The 22,112-nt window shown below is 36.9% G+C and overlaps 1 protein-coding gene across 1 annotated transcript in view; it reads left to right on the top strand.

Moving 5' to 3' along the window:
• Positions 1-22,112, top strand: part of atrnl1b (attractin-like 1b) — a 71,845-nt gene that overhangs the window by 36,841 nt on the left and 12,892 nt on the right. The window contains exons 21-26 of the mRNA XM_062442058.1: positions 2,075-2,127; positions 3,679-3,773; positions 4,123-4,201; positions 6,599-6,756; positions 10,655-10,716; positions 16,303-16,381. Coding sequence (XP_062298042.1) covers positions 2,075-2,127; positions 3,679-3,773; positions 4,123-4,201; positions 6,599-6,756; positions 10,655-10,716; positions 16,303-16,381 — 526 coding nt within the window. The remainder of the gene's footprint in view (positions 1-2,074; positions 2,128-3,678; positions 3,774-4,122; positions 4,202-6,598; positions 6,757-10,654; positions 10,717-16,302; positions 16,382-22,112) is intronic.

Raw genomic sequence — 22,112 nt, 5'->3', positions numbered from 1 at the left:
TATAAATGCTTATAATGCATATAAAATATCAAAATCAATACAGTTTTTGCTTTCCATAATATAAACTCTTTTTTCATGCATTGCGCAACTGAATCTAGATTTTGTGTAGTAGTATTTAACTGATAAGAGACCAATGTCAGCATTTGACCTTATGTTATTCATCACCTCATTAAAGTTATCTGATGTTCTCTGAAAGCAGTACATCTTTAAATGTACTGTAACTTTATCTCCACTGGTTACTTACTTGAGGCAGTCTGATTCATACAGTATGTGCAGTAATGAACCAAGGCAAGGTGGTGTTTTATATTGTCAAGAATCAGATGGTGCTTCAGTTATGCATTTGAGAAGACATGGAAACACTGGAGGCTTTAAAACCAACCAGTTCCTCATCTGAGAGCAATGGATTGGAGGCAAATAGATCCTGGTAATTGTCCACCCAGAAGGTTTTTCACGCCATGTGTAGCCCCAAGTTAGGACCCTCATTAGTTTATAGATTAATTTGCCCTGGGCTTTGTCATTTCACACTTGAAACAAACAGGAGCCACGTGTAAAGTGCAGGATAATTATAGTCTTAATGCTTTTAAGTTTTTTAAAAATATTTTGAATCTCTAATTCATTTTTAGTTTCTCATTCTTTTTGATTAGTTATGTTTAGTTTCTATTTTGTTGCAGTTTGTATTTCTTTGTATGTTTTAAACTTTGCATTCCTCATTCACTAGCTTGTATCTCTGTAATGTGATTTCTTACTCCCTTATCTGATACTTCCCTTTAAAAAGGATTCACCTTAATTGGTGGTTATCCTTGATTTGGCTTTCACATCTCAGTTTACAATTACATGTCCCACATAATCAAGTAATAAGTCATTTCCGGACAACCAAGTTTATCATGCAAAAGCTTGTAATACACATGCTGGTCCACTGTGTCAGTCTTGCTTCGCATTGGTCTGAAAAGTACAAGTATCTTTTGTGGCTGCATCACGTTATGAGTGAAAATAATGATGGTTTATGGTGTAACATGGCTGTTGGTAAGGTCTGATAAGGTTTAGGCACAAAAAACACATTGTTAGGGTTAGGGAAGAATCATGGTCAGGCTTAAAATGATCACTTGAAATGTGATTGAAAAGTGATCATTTTAAGCTTAACATTAAAATTACTCGTCTTCGTCGTCACAGCAACAGTAGACACCATGACAATCATAGTTACTTTTTTAAAAAATTGTCCCAATTCACAGTGTGAAACGCGATACTTGTGGTTGGAGGTGGGAAGTGAACAGTTTCCTGCAGCCATCCACCCAACCTGCCTCTTTCTAAAGAGGTCACCTTTGTCACCTTATGTAGACGTCATCTTAACTGTGTCAGGCATTTACTTTTCACGCCAAGGTAATGTAAAATATGGCACTGACATGGCCTCTAGGGGATTGGCGTACATATTGCAGGCTTTGGTGTGATACTGGGCTGTTGTGGAGGAGATCAGGCAGGCTAGTTCTGTTTCTTCTTTTAAATCTCTCTTAAAAACATTAAAATTCTCATTACTTTTTTTTTCCAGAATGACCTTCTTCTTTGAATCAGTTAATCTTCCTTTTTAACTGTTTTTTTTTCTGTGTTTTACTCATTCATACCTCCCTTATCGTTATTACTATATCAATTCTACTTTTATTTATTATTCATATGGTAATTTTATCTTGTTTTTATTTCTTTGTAAAGCACTTTGTAACTTGTTTTTAAAGAGTGCTGTATAAATAAAGTTATTGTTTACATAAATTGTATTGTTTGCTCCAAGGATTTTAAAGGATTTAACTTTGTGCATTACTTTTAGATGCCACACTCTGTGATCAGGTGGTACATAAAGTTTGTTGAATGTTACTGTGTTGGTTTGATAAACAAAAGTTAAAAAAAAAAAAAATCTAATTAACTTTTGTAAACTATCAGATTATTTCCTCTTTGTCAGAAGTAAGTGACTTGATGAGGTGCCAACAGCAGGAGCTAATGCGCTGGCACTTGGCTGATAAGAGACATTCTTTCTCTCCATCTGTTAGCACTCGTCTTCATCTTGTTCTCTCTGTTTTCTTCACTGCAGATGTGACTCAGAAAACCGTTACCTTGGCAATCCACTCAGGGGAACCTGTTACTGTGAGTAATTCTCCACTGGACAGCTACTTGCTGGAGAGACAACTCTTATGCACTCACACTTACACAAACACATACCCTTGATTATTCTTGGCTATTCGGTCCCTGCTTTTCTTCTCCCTCTCTCTCTCTCTCTCTCTCTCCCTCTCCCTCTCTCTCTCTCCACCTCTCTCTCTCTCTCTCTCTCTCTCTCTCTCTCTCTCTCTCTCTCTCTCTCTCTCTCTCTCTCTCTCCTCTCTCTCTCTCTCTCTCTCTCTCTCTCTCTCTCTCTCTCTCTCTCTCTCTCTCCACTTCTCCACTTCTCCACTTCCACTCTTCCGCTCAGGGCAGATGGAGCATTTTAGCACTTTGGCACCAGGGGCTCTTGTTCGGTGACAGAATGACTTGTTGTGAAAATGTCAAGTGCATCAGAAGGAGTGAGTGATTGAGCTAATGAAGGAGACTGAAGAGTAAAAATTCTCCACTTGTCTACTCATTCACTCACTCAATCACCCACCTCCACCTACTCATTCATTCATTTAGAAAGTTGGCTAAATGTTAGTTTGACTGGAGTGTGAAGTAAAAGGGAAATATATCAAAGTGAGTGATGCAAAAAAACAAAACAAAATAACAACCCCACATTATGCAAAAAAAAAAAAAGAAAGAAGGTTGACAGTGGCAGCACATCTGTGCCTGTATTCCTGTGTATACTGTACATGTTGGTGTTTGTGATTTGTGTATTTATTTGTATGATGTGATGTCCTTCACAGTGCCGCAGGACTTAGTGATTTGTTATCTCTCTTTCACCACTCTGCTACAGACAACACAGCTTTTGCCAAGGTTTTGTCCCTTTCTGAAATGCCACCAGACTCAATGAGGGGAAGACAGAAACTTAAAGCCTGGAGCTTGTTTTAACCTCTGCACACCACTGACACTTGTTCTTGAGCTCGGTTATATATTGTAAACATGACACTCCTCCTAACTGTTTAAAAGGTCATTGAGCATGAATTAACATGCTGCGCTCATGGTGACATTATCCAGATAGTATACAGAGTCTGTTGGTTGAGTTTTCAGGGGGGTTTATTTTAATCGATGCACACATTAACACTCAAGCTGTTAAACAAAAACTGAACATCCAGGCCATAAAAAAGAATTGAAGAAACTATCTGAAGTTTGTGTATATTCATAGTGCATTAATAATTGTTAAGGAATTGTGCAATTGTGTGTAGGAATGATTATTGATAATTAAATACTTGATTAATCAGGAAAATTGTGGTTAAACTTGCCGTCAGGGTCAGGTATTCCTAATCTGCATCATGAGAAAATTGTACACCTTGATTGCAGACATTGATTTGATTACAGACATTTTGATTTCACTTGTCTGCATCATTCAGGCTCTTGGGAGCTTGTTTTAGTTTAGTTTCGATCACATCATATAGGGTCTAAAAAATAAATAAAATCCATAAAGGTTACAATAAAACCTTGTTAAAACTGAATTGTGCATTTAACAGTATGTAATGTTCATATTGATAAAAGACAACAAACCTCTCTTTCCCTTTCTGATTTTCTTAATAGACAATCTGTTGATCGACTACCAGTTCACCTTCAGTCTCATCCAAGAAGATGATAATCACTACACTGCCATCAACTTCATGGCCTCACCTGAACAGGTAACTATTTCATGTCAGTCAAGCATCAGAATGTGACACTGTGTGTGATTAACTGTTTTATTACAATAGCAAAGACTCCTTGAGCAGCTGTGACAAACACATTGTGTTTCCTTATAATTGCAAAGTCAAATACAGAAGCTGGTCATTTTAGAAGAATAAATATATTAATAAATACAAAGCAAATTACCCCAAATTAGGAAAGTCTTCCTGAATCCTTGCTAACTTTGCTATACATTCTCAACTGTTATTATGTGTTTACTATAATGTGTTGTTTTTGTTTAGTTTTGTTAGTTTATCCTTTACTTTAATAAGTAATTGATTTTTGTGTGTTTCTGTTCTTTGTCTGAAGGCCAACAAGAACTTGGACATGTCTATTAATGCATCCAACAACTTTAACCTCAATATCACCTGGTCGGTGGGCTCAACAGGTACTTTTGCTTAAATCTGCAGTTTGATTGTTGTGTACAGTAGTAAACGCCCCCCTTAATTTTAGTTTTTCTATTTGGCAGACACCTTGATGAGTGCAAAACTAAATACACAACCCATCTGCTCATGTTATTTATATGTTGATTGCAGTCACAAGAGTGCAAATTAAATAACCAATCCATTTGAAAGCAAGTTTCATAGTTAAGTAGATGGATTTTCCACAGGCCATTGGTTAATGAGTTTTCTTCCTCCTCTTCTCACTGTGTTATAAATTTGCCCATTAGTCTGTGAAAATACATATTCCCAGTTGAAATATAGTTTTTTGCATGGATTTGTCAAAAAGAACAAAATAATTTTGCAATACAGTGTTTTCTTCCACCCCTGACAAATGGCTGAGGGCACAAATGCTATTAGTGGTTCAAGTCAAAATTTATCAGAACTGGTTTAACTGAGGATACCATCTCGAGAGTGATGCTGTTTTTGTTTTTTTGTCACTTTTAGCACTGAACAGGTCAGCAAAGCACTTCATTAAAATCTCAGATGTTTAGACCTGCCCTCCTACTGCAGACTGTTTCACTCCCATACAAAATCACATACGCCCAATTTATCCCAATCAAAAATGTATACAAACAGGTAAAATACAAACTCAAGCTCTTTAGTTATTATAATTTTAATGCCAAAAAAAAAAGGTGCTGGCTGGAACTTAAATCATCCCCTGCACATCTACATAAATTACCATTCAAATAGATTTGATATTGCATAATCACACAGATAAGTCTCAGTCAAAAAACATCAATAATATCATAATATTTGTTTGGCAACACATTTACTTTAGTCTTATGAGGCTTTAGAAATGTAGTTTTTCATATAGAAGATTTGCATTAGCTTTCCTTTTATTGTTTTTTTAAATAAAGTAATCATTTAGTCAGTTGGTACAACAGATATAACAAACAGTAACACACCATCTCTTGTTAGTGTGTACTGTGTCATCGTTGAGTGGATATTATAGGTTCCCTGAGGAAAGACACCCAAGGACACTGCAGTGGTCCAGTGCCACTGTTAATCCCCTGCCCTCCCTTCCTCTCAAGTCATCTGCCACTTTCTCTATCCCCACAAAACACTGACATTTTCCAACCACTAAAACACGTTAACCTCCCGCGCTCCTCTCCCGCCACCTTAACCTTTCTGGAGCACTGTCATTAATATTTTAAGTCGGGTCCCCTTTCCCCCGCAAATATATTGTGTCTCAGAAGGAACGGGAGCCTCTTCACAATCTACAAGAGCGTGAATCGCCCATGGGTGGGTGGGGGGTGATTTCAATTAAGATAAACATGCTCACGTAGCTACACTCAAGCTGTCATTTTCAGTTCTTTTGTTTCAGAGCTGTGGGTTGGAATGTCAATGTTGGGGAGCCGCTGACATGAGGAAGAATAAGAAATGACTTGAGACATTTAGATAGACTTTAAATTGACTTATTTTTCAAGAGTTTTCATTGGAAATGGATTTGTTCTTATTTCATGGTAGACATTAAGAATTATAAATAAAACAATACATTCTCTAAATATGGTTACATCAGTTTTGGTTGTATTGAAATGTATGAAAATTGCATCATCATGACTTGAATTATTGTCATTAAATTTAACACAACTGTTCAGCCCAATGTGAACTAAATAGTAACGGTTGTAAAGTTTCTCCTTAAGCTTTTGGGCTTTTTTTCAATTTTCACACAGAAATGGAATAGTAATTGTGGAAAACAGAAATTTGATTTGTGAATACACAAACAAGTACTTATGATTAATAATAGTTGGTTTGTGCATACTTTTGTTGCCCTCATGCTGATATCATCCGCCCAAAGGGCATAAAATACCACATTTTATCATTTAAATATACCAGATGCATTAGTTGATAGTGTGAATATGTAGTAACATGACTCAGTCATGACCTATGGACAGCAGCATTTCAGTCAGCTGTGCTTTTCTCCCACGTCTGTCCATTTAACAATGAAATATGGCCAGCACGTATAATTACACAATAAAGCCTCACTCACGTTTTAGGCCAACCAAAAAATAAGTTTAATGCACTTAAGACATAACAATAATTGCTTATGAGAGCTGTCCTGTTGTTCTAAATGGCTTAGTACACCATTAATGGATTCATAATAATATGTTACAGCCAGTCTAGCGCTCCATCTCTGTGTGTGTGTGTGTGTGTGTGTGTGTGTGTGTGTGTGTGTGTGTGTGTGTGTGTGTGTGTGTGTGTGTGTGTGTGTGTGTGTGTGTGTGTGTGTGTGTGTGTGTGTGTGTGTGTGTGTGTGTGTGTGTGTGTGTGTGTGTGTGTGTGTGTGTGCTCCCTGAGTGCAAAATGGCAATGTGCTGAATGTGAACTCTTTGCCCCAACAGCTGGAACCATTTCTGGAGAGGAAGTGCCCATTGTGTCCAAAACTAACATCAAGGAGTACAGAGACAGCTTCTCCTGTGAGAAGTTCACCTTTAGAAGCAACCCCAATATCACCTTCTATGTCTACGTTAGTAACTTCTCATGGCCCATCAAGATCCAGGTAAGGACTGTTCACGTGACCTTGGATTGAATTACTGTAGTTCCTTACATAAAAGAAAGAAAGCCAGTTCTCTGATAATTGCTAGGGGTGTGGTCAACACGGACAAATAAGAGCTGGGCCTAGGGTAGATAATCTCCTGATGCGTGTTGTATAATGTAAATAGTAACTCCAGTTCTATGAGCACACAGAATGGGAGAGGGACAGGGGAGAAATAAGGGAATAACAGCACATATTTTATCAATAATGACAGCGGTGACACTACATGAACATGGATAACCAGGGTAACTTGGCTAAGCCGGGGGGAGTAGATCTATAAGCACGCTACACCTAAGCTGTGCACGGTACAAATGCTACTAGAATTACTCTGTATGTCGTAGTAAGTGCCGGTCACGCAGTAACAAGTTTAACAGAGCAAATAGAAGTAGTTAAGAAAACAAAGGATTCGTACTAAAATATGTGCAAATGTATTTATCATATGGAAGGAATTAGAATTAAAGGCCTCTCTCTAATATAAGCCTGCTTCCTATAAAGGCCTGGTTCCCCGGCCAATATTAGAGGAAATACGGTATGTTGTACTTGTTTTCAAATTGCTCACTAGATGTACAGTATGTATTTAATCATCTAAAAGCAGCCCATTTACAAACAGTTGGTCCCAGTCCTACATAAAGAGAGCAGGAGCAGCCATCTTTGCAGACGCAGAGCTCCGATGTTGCTCAGGGTGATTTCAAGTGCACTTAATTCAAATTAAAGATTTTATGAGCAATGGTTAACGTGCATAGGTGCCCAGCTGTTTTTTTAGCATGCAAAAGCAAAGAGCCGTTTAACCTTTTCTATCCCTCCGTCTGACTGGAGGAGACTGATGCTTTAATGTTGTGGACAAGACCATGAAAAATGCCATTTGCTAATAGTAATTTAAAGTTTCCTGGAAAACAGCAATTAAGCTATTGTCAAAATAAGCATGTTTTAGCCTTACAGGCAATGAAATTAAAATGGACTTAAGGCCACGTTGCACTAATGTGACTGCTAGAAAATAAGAGATTGAAAGTGACGTACAGTGAGTTTATGAAAACATTTAAAAACAACAAGCCATCATCTGTTTGAGCTGACAAGCAAATATGATCTCTACAAGACGAGTTGATTAAGGACTTCTTCTGATTACAACTAAGTTAATTTGCCTTTATTTTACATTTATTCTATTTAAATTATTTAAAATATGTATGCTTTAAATCATTGCCCTTTCGAAAGCTCTAAATCTATGTCTATAAAGTTAAGAAAATATTTTTGTGTCAGTTTGTGGCCCAATTGAATCTATATATCTGATATTTTATTTTTAAAAAGTCAGAATGAATGCACTATGGCACTTATAGGTAACAGTGGTTGAAATGATGGTGTAACATACTGATCTCTGTTGCAGTGGTCAATGGTTCATTATGCTTATAGAAATGCATAAATTACATATCAATTACAGCTGAAACAATTAGTCAATTAATTGACTAGTTGATTGGCAGAAATTTGATCTTAAACAAATTTGATCATTACTTGAGTTTAAGTCATTTCAGCAAATATGCAAAACGATCCAGTAGTTTCAGTTTCTCAAATGTGAATATTTGCTGGTTTTCTTCATTTCCTTTGTAAACTGAGTATGTTTTTAGAGCAAATAATGAATCATTTAATTTAGAAAGTAAAAGTCAGATTAATGAGAAATGAAAAGTATCAGTAGTTGCAGCCCTAATCCTTATATTATGATTTTTAAATTCAGATTTTAATTGGTCCTGGTTAATAGGTATAGATATTGTTAAGTTATCATGGTATTTTATCATTTATAAATGAATACAAGTACCCTAGTGTTCTAAAGCAAACACTTTTACGAGGAATGTGATCGTTACAATTATCAATCCTAATGACAACACACAATATCCTTTTTGCAAATTAAGCCCACTTCCAAAGTATTGATTTTTATATTTGTCCTAGCCCTCTCTCATATAGTAGATGAGTGGAACACGGTGGGGTAATAACATCTCGGGGGTCATCCCATCCGTGGAGGTGGCCCAGTAATAGTTTTCTATTAGATTTCCTGGCCAACAGTCACTTATTTATTATGGACCAGCTTGAGCTGTTAAAGCAAACAGCTTCTGTAACTGGATAAGGTCTCTCTTTCCTCGCTTGCCTTTATGATGCAGGGGTGAGATAAAGCAGAATCTACTTATGAGCCTTTGTATTTAATCCATAAAACAAACATTTGAAAATGGATAAAGATGAGCACGTTTTGACACCTTATTTTGAGCTTGTGTGGCAGTATAATTATCTAGGAGAATGTTCAATTCGATAAAAGTCCACCTGTGATACAATAGACAGGGTGTTCCTAAATGATTTCACTGATTGCTTGGGATTGATGAATTGAAATGAAATTAACCCTCAACCTATTAGTTTGACCCCTTATTATGTGAAAAGCAGGAGTACTACTGTCCTACTGATTAAAAAGGCAGACAAACATCTCTATATTGTGTGCTTTTGAGTCATGTTAGCCATGTCACTGAGCATCTCATTGCAGATCAGCAGTTCTCATTTTCTACTTAAAAAGATTGAAAAAGTCAAAGGTGGCCGAGGTTTGTGAGAGTGTTGAAGTTGTCAATACATCTAGTGAAGACTTTGCCTGACCGTTAGGGATGGGGAATGGTGAATAGCCTAATCTGTGATAGCCTGAATCTTGACTGATAGACTTTTTACCGAACTAAGTAGCTACCCTTTGAATTTTTGCCTCATCAGCATTCAAAGCAATAAACATAATGCAAATCATAAACCTCTAAAAAGCACAATTTGTGCCCCATTGCCTAACCCTCCGTGCTATCATCCAGGGGGCTCAATCCTGCCACAGATGACATTGTGTCTGTGAATCTAAATGCTTTCAGGGCACAATGTCTTCAAAGCATCTCCAGTAGATAATGATGTGGCCTCTGATATATGTTAGCTGCCAGCAGTGTGTGTAATCCCTCTTTTAATGAAGGTAAAACATATTTCTGACCCATTATTCATTGGCCATGTTGCCTTTCAGTCATATACAGTACCAGTCAAAAGTTTGGACACACTTTCCTATTCCTTCGAATTAGAAAGCAACTGGTCATGTATGTGTGTATATATATATAAATCACCTATATAAAATATGTATCAAATTCAGCTCAGTAGCAGACAGGCTTGGGTGTCCATTTGTCCCTTAGCTTGAATGAAGACTGACTTTTTAATTGAAGCACAATGAAAGCGTACAGTTTTATCCACACTTTAAAAAAAAAAAAATATATATATATATATATATATATATATATATTTATTGTTTTTAACTAGAGCAGCAGGAATGCTACTATTAAAATTGAAATAAACCAAATCATTTTTTAATCTGTGGTTTTGGGTTTATAGAGGAGCCTGTCTATTGGTGTAGAATGCAGTAAGATTCACTTTTATCCAGATATTTTTTGAAAACAATTTAAAAAAATCATTCTATCCAGTTTATGTCTTGTTTCACTGCATTCAAACTGAGTTTTTTTTTTTTTACAGGCAGGAGCTCTTACAGCCTGCGAGAGAGTCTTGTCAGTGACCTTTTAGCAGGTCCTTTCTGCTCTTAATGCAGACTTGACATATCGACACCATATCATGTTGACCCCTTAGCAAAATCTCAGATCAACTGGGAAAGATCAGCCAGAATACACTAACAGTTCTCGAAGGCCAGAGGGTTTGGACCCTTGAAATGAAATTATTGTTAAGTTTACAGAAACATTTTGTAATGACAGAATTAGATTTGAACAACAGATTTCCTTTTTGAAAGTGTGTGTGTTTTTGTATTGTATAGTTACATTGACTGTGGTTGTCCTAAGTCATTTTTTGTGTCTTTCTTTTTCTCAAACAGATTGCCTTCTCCCAACACAACAGTATCATGGACCTTGTCCAGTTCTTTGTGACATTTTTCAGGTGAGTACGATATTCAAATAAACACTCTCAGTCATTTGTTTCATCAGTTATAAGTGTTCAGCAGTTAAGGAGAATTATCCAGAATTCGACCCACCACCTCTTCACGTTCTACCTCCAGGGCTTATTGACTTACTTAAGCCTGTTGGTCCATTTATGTTAACTGAGTACATGTGCAGTAAATGCTTCTTGTGTCTTCAAGGCAGCAATTTCCTTCTTCAAGTGGCAAATGGACTGACAGTAACCATTTAAATAGGTGTAATTGCTCTGCAAGTGTCATCTAAAGAGAAGGTGTAGGCGATCGAGATATGAGGGCTCTCAGTGATTTTTCAGAGAGCGGTGATGGAAATCTTTCCTCGATGAAATGTTTGAAATTTATCAATTGAGTTGTCTCAAAAGCACAGCAAAGTCTGCATAAATTAAAAACCTATGAGTATAATAACATTTTTCTTCTCGCTTGTAAGTTGGTTTTAATAATTAAGTTAGTGTCTATGACAGTTATTTTTATACATATTGTAATAGCCACTGTCATAAACCTCTGTGCAGTTTCTGTATATGTGTGTGTCAGTTAAAGATATGCTGCATGAAGTAGCTGAGAGAGTAACACAGTATCTGTGTAGCTGTCAGGGTGGGAATAGAAGACCGCTATTGCCTAAGGCACCTGCCCATCACTGGGCAGTCCACAATAACTTTCCCCAAAAACTGTCACATAGTCAGTTATCGTCTACCTCCATCCGATCAAATTACAGTTGAACAGCTAAATTCAGGGATTGTTGAAAGGAAAGGAGAGAAAGAGGGAAGGCTTGTTTTATCTAAAATGCGTCTGACAGCCGCTTGCATCATTTGAAACCATTTTGAATAGGGTCACAAAACAGACGGGAAAAAACCCCAAAGAAAACACAGGACAAAACAAACTACAGTCTTTGTCTTGTCAGAATTAGAAGCGAGTGAGTGCTTTCTAGAGGAAAGTCATATTGAGATGGATTTCTAATGACCTACAGTACAACTTCTACATCTGAACAGCATATTCATTTAAATGCTTTTCATTCCATACATTTATCTAAACAAACACCTCTAACTTTTGCATTCATAGTTAATTATTAAATGTATGAAATGTTATAAATAAATATTTTTTTAATTAGCAATGCACTCCTTTTCCTTGGAAATTGTTGAATTTTGAATAGAGTTTGCAAAACAGTTATTTGCTTTATGTAATAATAATTGTTCAAATTTAAAAACTAGATGAATTCACATACTGCTTTGTGCTTTTGATTTCTGACAAAATTCATTGCATTGCTCTCCCTAACAAATTGCTTTTCCTATTTGCTCGCCTAAGTTTGCACATCAAATTTCCACTGTTTTGTTTTTTAAGCCTGCATGTCTTTACAGCCTGCGTGTCTTTACATTGTCTTTACATCGCAAACAAAGACTCTTTCGAGTCTTTGTTTGCATTCTTGTTGTCCAGTTCTCACTGACCCATAAAATCAGCAAAAAGGCTGTGATGCAGTCTCACGCGGTTGTGTGTGTGGGAGATTTGGAGGGGTGAACCTGCAGGAAACATAATCAGCCTGATGATAAAATGTCAAATCGCCCCACAGGGTTTCAAGCCCTCTTTTTATGAGAGATAGAGAGTGAAGAAATTACGGCATGACTGGGAGCAAGCTCTATTTTCTCTCTGTTTATTCATATATTGTTCAGCTTTTTCACTACAAACCTTTCAGACAGTTCCCTTTTTCTCCCTCGTCTTAGTGACTTCATAGACAATATTTACCACCACAGTGCTTCCTAAGTTGAAATCTAGTTATAGTTTGATTGTTTTATGCATTTTGATTAGATGCTGAAGAAACCTCTAATAGGATGCTGCGCTATACTTGCAGTGGAACCCTGAGGTCTGATTTATACTAATTAACAAAATCAGCCCCATCCCAGTCACATATATCTGTGTGTTGTATTTGCGTGTGTGTATGCATGCAGAATATTACACATTAGTCTCAGTATGTGTTTATACTATATATGAGCAAGCAATAGACTTTTTAATAAACATGCATCTATGTAAAACTAAGTAAATTCACAAAACAGCTATTTTAAAGATTCTATTTACAAAGCTACTCCAGACATCTCTTAAGGCCTTATGGACTTGAGCATTCAGAAAAGCCTTTAGAAAGTGGTTATTGATCTTATTGATTGCTTTCCCTCGTGGAAACAGTAGCCTTGAGGTTACAGAAATGAGCATGTAAGTAAAAGAAAGCAAAGCCGAGTTCAATATATGATCAAGAGTTGAGAAAAAGGCTAAAGTATTTATGTAAGATGTTGCGTTTCATTATCTTATTACAACGGAACTCTGACCGTCGCTTTTCTCGACAACCATTTATCCGATTGACTTCACACTTGGTGGGTATATTGCTGAGGACCCACGGAGGAGGTGCAGTGTTGCATGTGTTTGGATGAATAATTAAAATATTAAAGATATAATTGAATAACAGAAACTCAATAATATATCAGAACTCTGTGTACCTGCTTCCATTACATCTCAGACTGCTTCTGCTAACACATGTAGACTGAGCTACTTCTTTCATTAACCAAAATAAATACATTTGAGGCATTGACAGAGTTTCAAACAAGGATTTGTAACATTACAATTTTTTCATGATTGAATTAACATTTAATTTAACAGTTAATTTAGTGTATCCAATTTATAGAGAATAAGAAATGTAGTTAGATCCAATAATTGATTTTGTTGATGACCACTCATCCAATCGGTGTATTGCTAAAGACTCTTAAGAATTGCAGTGTTGAGTTTGATGTTGTTTGGAGGAGCGGTTCTTGAGAAAGCTGTAAGCAACAATACCACAGACCAAGCAAACAAGTACTTATTGATGGGTACTGCATGGTGATAATAATGAAAAATAGCATGAAGACACAGTTCAGTAGTGAGGCAGGAAATGTATTATAATGTTGGACATCTTCCGGTTATGATTTTAATTAATATGCACTGCTTGGGTGAGTGAAATCTAAAAACCTACCTGTACTGTTACTAGAGCTACAAATCAACCAAGCCCACAGCCACTCCATGACTACTTGTAGTATTTTGTATTTTGTTGTTTGGTATTGGCAGTGAGAACATGAATGATTGCAGTACTTTTTTATTAACAACAGAAGCTGAAGGAACACAAAAAAGGGATTTAAGCTTCTTTAGTGTGTAAAATACAGATGATTAAAGCCAAACATCTGTCTGGGGATTTTTGTCACTTGTGCCACATGAAAAAAATCTCATTCAAGCCTCCCTCCGTAACCATCCACCATTATCTTCAAAGATGTCTACGATGGCACCAGTACTTCTAAAAAGAATTTAAGGGTTCCCAGCTTGCATACCTCTTAAAATAAATTCCACATGCGATAACAAGATGTTTGAAGTACAGAGTTTTCCATCACTCATCGTTTAAATCCCACTTGTCGTCATTTTTTCCTCTTCGCTTCCACTGTACTTTAAGAGTGTTCCTCACAGGCAGGCAATATCACCTTCTTCAGAGATCCCAGCCAATGGATTTAGCAGGTGTGCCAAGCAATTTTCAGTGGGGCAATCTTTCTTCATACAGCAAGATCTCACTGCAGCTGTGATGAAGAACACAGTTGTTTCTATGTGCCAACAACTCGTCAGCACAAACATCTGATTCCAGATTAGGTACCTGGCTACTCTATGGGTGTTTCACCACAGACCGGACAGGACCAATGTGGAGCACAGGTTTCGCATAGGGGAAACTGAAAGGCAATGACAGCATAATGCTTCCACAGTGCCATTCAATGGCACTTAATAATAATAACAATAATAATATTATAGATATCTAATTTACATATTAATATTAATTCATAAACAACTCAATTTCACCAGTGCTAAAACTCCATCTGATATAAATGGAAGATATATTTTAATAGCTGGTTTCTTTTTTGGGGACTACATGTTAATAGGATCTGTTCATGCTCCAATTGTATTTGATACAGCATTTTACTCTAGGCTCTTGGCAGTTGTCTCGTCCATACCCACTAATTATATAATCTTGGGGGATGACTTCAACTGTGGCCTGGAGATGGTAATGGTTACAGTCCTCCCAAACAATTGGCACTACCAAAAATGTAAAAAGCAACAAATGCATTATGTTCTCAACTAGGATTGCCGGATGCATAGTGGAAAATAAACCCCACAGAAAGGGATTATACATTATTTTCATCCATATAAAAGCTTTTCAAAAATTGATTACTTATTTCTTTCAAGACCTACCTTAGATCCTTTCTACATAAACAGGATGAATTCATTTATCCTTTCTGATCACTCTTCTGTTAGCCTATAATAAAAAAAGCCACAAAGCAAGCCTGATAAAGATGAACATAGAGCTCTACCAAGGGTTTTCTACTCACTGCACATGCTCGTATGTACAATGATGGTGAAAATGTCATGGAACAAACGACTGAAGTCTTTGAGGGCTTATGTGTGTGTTGATGTGAATGGGTGAGTTAGCAGCAGAAATATTGAAAAAAACACTTTATAAATGCAGCCATTTAATGTTTTTTTTTAACCTGAGGATATCGGAAAATTATTACCCTCTTGAAATGCTTGCACTGGAAATAAATGAACACTTAGCCTATTAGATATACAGTTGGCACTAACCTCTAATTTCCCATATATTTCATCATAACCACAATGCATGCAGTGCAATTTAACTTAACATAAACATCACCATCCATATAGGCACTCTTTTATACTAAATGGTGTTCACAGAGAGATGAAGAATCTGCCTTCTATGAGACCTTATTTGTTAAGAATTCAGTATCCCACATTTTCCTCAGACAAGCCAATAGAAAGTGCAGAATGTCTCTTTAGCACATAATAATCTTTACATGCTCATCTGTCACCGGGATAATGAAGTGGAAGCTCTCAATCAGTCATATTTTTCTTTCCCTGTATCACTTGGACCTTGCCGAATTTCCCTTGACTAATGGTTTTACCGTTGGGTTATTAATTGAAGTAATCAGCCAAAATATTCAGTCTACTGAGAAATGAATGTGCTCCTCAAAACACATCCCAGGTTTTGTCTTTTTAAGTTAGAAGGAAACTGATTCAGGTTGATGCTGTTTCATCCACTGAAAGTTATTTTAATATAAAGGGCAAAGAAATAGTCAGACACTTAACCCCACACATGTCCCCAGCATAACACCTTTATGTTTTCTTGCTAATATTGATTGTAATGTAACTTGTAATGTTTTGAAGAAGCATTTTGTCGGTGTTCCTTTGGACTTAATTCATGAGTTTTGGGGTAGCATATGTCATGAGTAAATGGAGCCAAAATTATGAAATTGCAGGGCTTGTTCAGTAGATAAAGTGAGTCTTGCAACATGGTAACATAAAACAGGGCTGGCAGAATATTCTTTTTTGTTCTCAGTCAGTACCTGCACCGGCCATAAATACTTAAAATACCCAGGGGTGGTCTGCTCCCTATGTGCAAAGAAAATAGGCAGTTTTCCAGTGACAGCTGTTATAGGGGAAGTCTTCTTGTCATCATTATGTTTGACAGTGTTTCTTCTCTGTCATCCCAGTTGCTTTCTGTCGCTACTCCTGGTGGCAGCAGTGGTGTGGAAGATCAAACAGACCTGTTGGGCTTCACGGCGGAGAGAAGTAAGTCAATAAAATCCATTCTGTTTACATGAGATATGCCTGACATGTTATTTTCCTCAACATGATGGTGCCCCAAGTCTTCTGAAACACAGTTGAAAGCGACAGCAAACTGCACTTAACAGATAAACAAAGACCAGAAGAACACAATTGGCACCACCTTTTTTTATAGTCTGCATCCAGAAATAATTACAGGAAGAGAAACAAATCTTGATAAATTAATTTAAATACTAGTTCAAATTAATGAGAGGCACAGTTACTCAAAGAAGGACAGGGATGTATTTGTGGTTTCAGTCCTTTGCTTTAACTTAAAAACCATCATCAGGAACATATAGAGTTGCTGGGGAAACAACAGCTTATACATCCCAGATGTGCTCAGTTTCTTCAATTAAGCTGATAATTTCATATACCTGAGATGGAATATCAACACATATCTAAAAACCAACTTTAGTTCCTCAGGAGCTTTTAGACCACTATTAAAAGAAGGTTTGTATCTGCTCTATGCAAAGGTTTCCTCAAAAAGTAAAATGTTCCAATATTTGATAAATTACTAGGAAAATGTGAATATGGTTTTTTAAAAAATCATTTTAAAGTGGATCAGTGGAAAAGGGGGTGCATAAAGCCAGTAGAGATGCTATTAATGCCTTAAGGAGAAGAGGATGGAAGAAAAATAATTAATATTCAGTGTTGGTAGGAAAGATTGGGGTTGAGAAAAGATGGGAATGAAAATGGGTAAAAGATTAAATGATTGGCAGTAGAAATTAAAGAAGAGGGCCAGAAAGATGCTCTGCAGGAAATTGAGGAAGAGAGCAAATGTATGCAAATTCAATCACTGCCCTTAACTCAAACTGCTAGGGGTGGTTACTGGTGTCTGTAAGAGCAACCATAATGTCCATCTCCTCAGAGTGAATCCTATATTATCGTAGATGCAGTATGATACTCAATAGCAGGAAGTTTAATTTGATACTCTTCCAGCATTATGACCCACAATTCACGAATAAAGCTCCCACTATTTATGTCCCCTTTGGGGATGACAATGATAATCATAGGATCTGGATTTTATATCCTCTAATTGATATATGAAAATAAACAAGAATGATAGCTACCGTGACTCAGAATCATGCCTATCCAAAGAATTAAAGTCAATGAAAATTAATGCAGGCAGATGGGCCCTCATCATTGAAATTCTACTCACTTTTTTGGTCTGCTGTTGGCATTCATATCATCTATTTGTGATTGCCCTTCAGCTGCCAGATGATAATAAATAAATCGTTAAATAAAAACCTTCAGCTCTTAATTTCCGGTGATTGAAAGGTTTTGTCACTGTGAGAGAAACTTATGAGAGGGACTGAGATGTTTAGGTGCAGATGACAGGTCAGTTTATATACAGCAACAGTCAAACCATTTGGACACACCTTCTCATTTAATTTAATGAGAAAGTGTGTCCACACTTAGGACTGATACTATATATCTACAGTATATTTATATTTATGTTATTGCTGTGCGTGCAAGTGCAGTAATATAAATACTGGTAATACCTTAATGTTCATGTAGTATTTTTTCAGATGCCCTACTTTTAAAGAAACGCCATAAAGAGAAACTGTGTTGGCAACCTATTAGCATTGTAATTGCCTAGAGGATGTTCTTCAGTGCTGTTTGGGTGGTCCAGCTTTGCAAGTAGTCTTTAAATCTGGGCCACAATAATACCCAAATTAGTTGAATCATTTGTAGTGATGTATTCTATATCCTGTCAGAATAAATACTGTAGGTATTATGTTTAAGGGGCATCATGTGTACCAGTTATTGAAATCACTCTACCGAAAACACATATTTTATCTTTATGGTCTAAAATCAGCACTATCTTTTAAGAGAGTTATTTCAAAGTCTGCACATCTCATACTACATTTAATCAAAGATACACATTTAAATTAAGCTGGTAGTTTATGTAGTATAACTATACATTGGAATTTGAATTATTTATGCCAGCTGAACAACCCCTGACTTGCATCCACTTTTGTTTAATAAGCTCAATTTCAGTGTCTGTCAGTTGCAGACATAATCAATCTTTCTCTGAAAAACAACCAGAGAAAACAAGATTTTCTGTCTATAGCTGTGGCTGATCAGAGGAAAATTGCATACAAATCCATCTAAGTGTCCTAGAAAGGACTGTCATTGCTTTGGTAATTGTTGTTTGCTTTCTCAAGTGATAGAAACACGTTCTCATTCCAGGTCATCAAATACCGACGCTATGTCACACCCCTCTGGCATCTCATGCAGATGCACAAGGCACCTTTTGTTGTCAGTATAGCGACACACTGGGCTTTCAGCTATATCCTTTGCGGCAATATTACACTCTTGGAGCAAATGAAGTGGTCTGGTTAGGTTCAGTCTCGTCGTAATTTCAACAGCCAATAAAACAGTAGTGCCAGTTGATAAAGTGATAATTCATCCAATTGTAAAGGAAAAGTCCCTCCAAATAGTGTGAGGATGCATGTAATGAATGATGTGACATTCATTTTCCTTACCATGTCAGAATCCCTATCTCACCCTTTTAAACAATCTCTAATAACAACAGCTTTAGTGGAATTGGTGATTGCTCACTTGTGTTGAGACATTATGAAAACTTGATGTAAGATATTAGTGAAACTAAATTGGTTCCGCCAATCTTGTCTCATTGGCTCTTTACTGAACATTGTGTCCTTTTTAATATGAAAGGGCTTGTGAACAGCCCATGCAGTGCACTTGTCCAAATACAGGATGGAAGGATTTGGGCAAGAGGCCATTTAATGCTCACAAGCCCCCATCTGACATAAGGACATGGATTGAATGAGTCTTAATGAGGCTTCCAGAGATGGCAGAGACAATAATGAGACACTGATCCATCCAAGTGGCATATGGATGATACTGATTGAACTTTTTTTCTTATTTTTTTAATGTTTGATTATTGGCTTTCAAATATGAATTCTGTGGCAGTATTTCTGGGTTTGATCTACAAAACTGTATGTTTATTTTACCAGAAATACATTCAAATTTAAATATGTTTATACAACTAAGTAGTCACTGTCTACATGTACAGTAGCAATCACTAAGAGCTTCTCAGAGACTTATAAAACATATAATTCCTGGCATTGACTTCATCTTACTAGGCTGATCATTTACCACACTAATGTACTAATTGATTAAGGGCTTTGTTTTTTGTCAGGAGCTGAAAGGACTTCATAACAAAGATGCAGCTGTTGTATTTGAATAATTTTAGTTGAGGGCTAGTGATGAGACTTGGATCCCGAGTGGGGACAAAGGGATGAAAAGACAACAGCTGTAAATGCCACTGAGGAGGACGAGGGCTGACCTCTTTGAAGCTACCTGTGAGGGGAAACGTGAGGGAGGGGGGCACTGACATTTCACGAGACTGCAACCCAGAGATGTTATACACACAAACACGTGGCTGTATCTAATGCAGCCTTCCTCGCTATCTCTCTCTCTCTCTCACACACACATACATGTACACACCTCACACAGCATATATCCTGCTATCATCCAAACAGGAGATACACAATGAGCATGGTGTGAAGCAGTGATTTTTTTTTTTACTGGCACTCTAAAAGCACTCAAATCTGTCAATGAGAAGTGGTTACCACAAAAAGGACCATTATTTCTCTGAACACATTTAAGCGTACCATTTATTAAAGTCACCAGTGACTAATTAACATTTGTTTATGAAAAGCTATCATCAGCCCATAGACGTCGTTGTGGCAGTGACGTTGGTAATGGATTTGGCTAGACTATAGCTGATGACTGTTGTGTCAGCTAAGGAAAGAAAACAGGAGAATGATGGCTGAAAAGGCTAAGAGCAAGGGCAATGACGTGTTACATGCGGTGTGTCACTGATGTAGTTTATTTATTCATGGGTTCACCGATTTATTTATTTATTTTCCAGCCACATTAAAGGTATAGTTCTGACATTTTGGGAAATATGCCTATTTGCTTTTTGGCTGAGAGTTAGATGAAAAGATTGATAGCACACTCATGTTGGTATGGTAAATTTGAAGTAGAGTTAGGTGGAGTTTGTTATCTTCAGACAGAGTCAGACTAGCTGTCTTCATGTTAAGCTAAGCTAAATGGCTGCTGGCTGGAGTGTCATATTTACTGCACTGACATGAAAGCGGTGTCAATCTTCGAATAAGTCCGTTCCCCACCTCCTTTGTCACAAGATATCATTTTTATATGCTGGCAGCAGCCACCTTTGCTGAAAATATACTTATTTAGACGATAACACTGTTAACACACCCATTTCATTGATATAGCTTAGTGTGCTAATTATATATTACATTTGCACTGACTGAACTGAAGGGAACACATTACTAACCACATAATTCTTACATGTCCCTCTGCAGTCTTGGCATAGTTTCACACCAGGACTCTTCCACCGAGGAGCTCCATCAGCAGTCATCGATTGCTATAATAAGATTATCCTACTCTTAAGCCCTTGGTCACCTTGATTGTCCCTTGTTAAGTTTAAAGTTTGCACTCTAATAATTTCCTCTAAAGTTACAGAGGATGGAGCGTTACTGTGATGAGGAGTTCCCTTTAGGTCGTAACTATGCTTGTAATCATGCAACTGTAATAACACACGAAATTTGTATTTTCTAATGAGTTCTTCAGCCTACACACAACCACTCAGCTTCACCAAAATCACATTAATGTAGTGGCAGTTTACTAGGCTGGCGGTCTTCCATTAATCACAGTATATATGTGGAGTGTGAAAGTGTGCATCAACATGGAGAATTTAATGTTAATGTCAATAGAGGGAAAAGCAAAAAACAGACTTCTTCATACTAGTATTAGTTTTCTTTTCTTTTTTTTTTGCTTTTTATCTCATTTTTAAATTTGATATGGTTTCCATTTTATTTTTTGCTTGTGGGTTCAATGAGTGATCTTTGAAAAGGACAAAGTGACCTGCTTAGGTGTAGAATATGCTCAAGGCGGGATGACACTTACCCTTTTATAGAATCCAATGAAGGGAACAAAATGCTGCATTCACAAGACAGATAATTCATGCACTCACTTGCTAAATGAATCAAGTTGCATAGCAGTGCACTCCATGCCCAACCTTATCACAACAGTGAATGGCTCCAGCTTGTATTCTTGACAAAATCAGTCTGTCATTGCACAAACGTTAATTGGTTTTACAGAGTTCACTCTTTCCTTTTGTCATTAACTAAGTATTAATTTCTAGAATCTCTGTGGTATTGTGCCGGCCCTTTGATGATTGTATTCCCAGCACATTTTAGATGCATGTGCTGGACACAGAGCAAAGCATTCCCTGACTTTGCTTCTGCTCTCTTCTTATGCTTTGGTGCTTTAAATGGATTCTGCAACATGATAAATAACATTACCGCTATCTGACATTTAGGATGAATGTTGTTGGATTTGAAGCTTTTCTGTTGAAAACCATAATAAGCCCTGAGCTGTTTTCTTGTTTTGCTTCAAACCCACGAGGCACCTTCATCCTGCTTTTATCTTTTGGAAAAGGGCAAAATTTCTCATTTTGACCTGCGCTCACCCAGCAGCTCAAAATCTATAGGTTTGCTGTTGCTGTAAGATGTTTAATAGTAGAGATGTACAGCAATCTAACACAGAGCCTCAGATTTGAAGTATAAAAATCAGAGCTACAAAAAGCAGACCACGAAAAATCAATCAGGTGATCAATCTCAATTTCATATGGTTGTTGTTG

This window comes from Scomber scombrus, chromosome 21, assembly GCF_963691925.1.
Source record: "Scomber scombrus chromosome 21, fScoSco1.1, whole genome shotgun sequence".
NCBI classification, from domain to species: Eukaryota; Metazoa; Chordata; class Actinopteri; order Scombriformes; family Scombridae; genus Scomber; species Scomber scombrus.
This window is presented reverse-complemented; position numbering and strand designations above follow the sequence as displayed.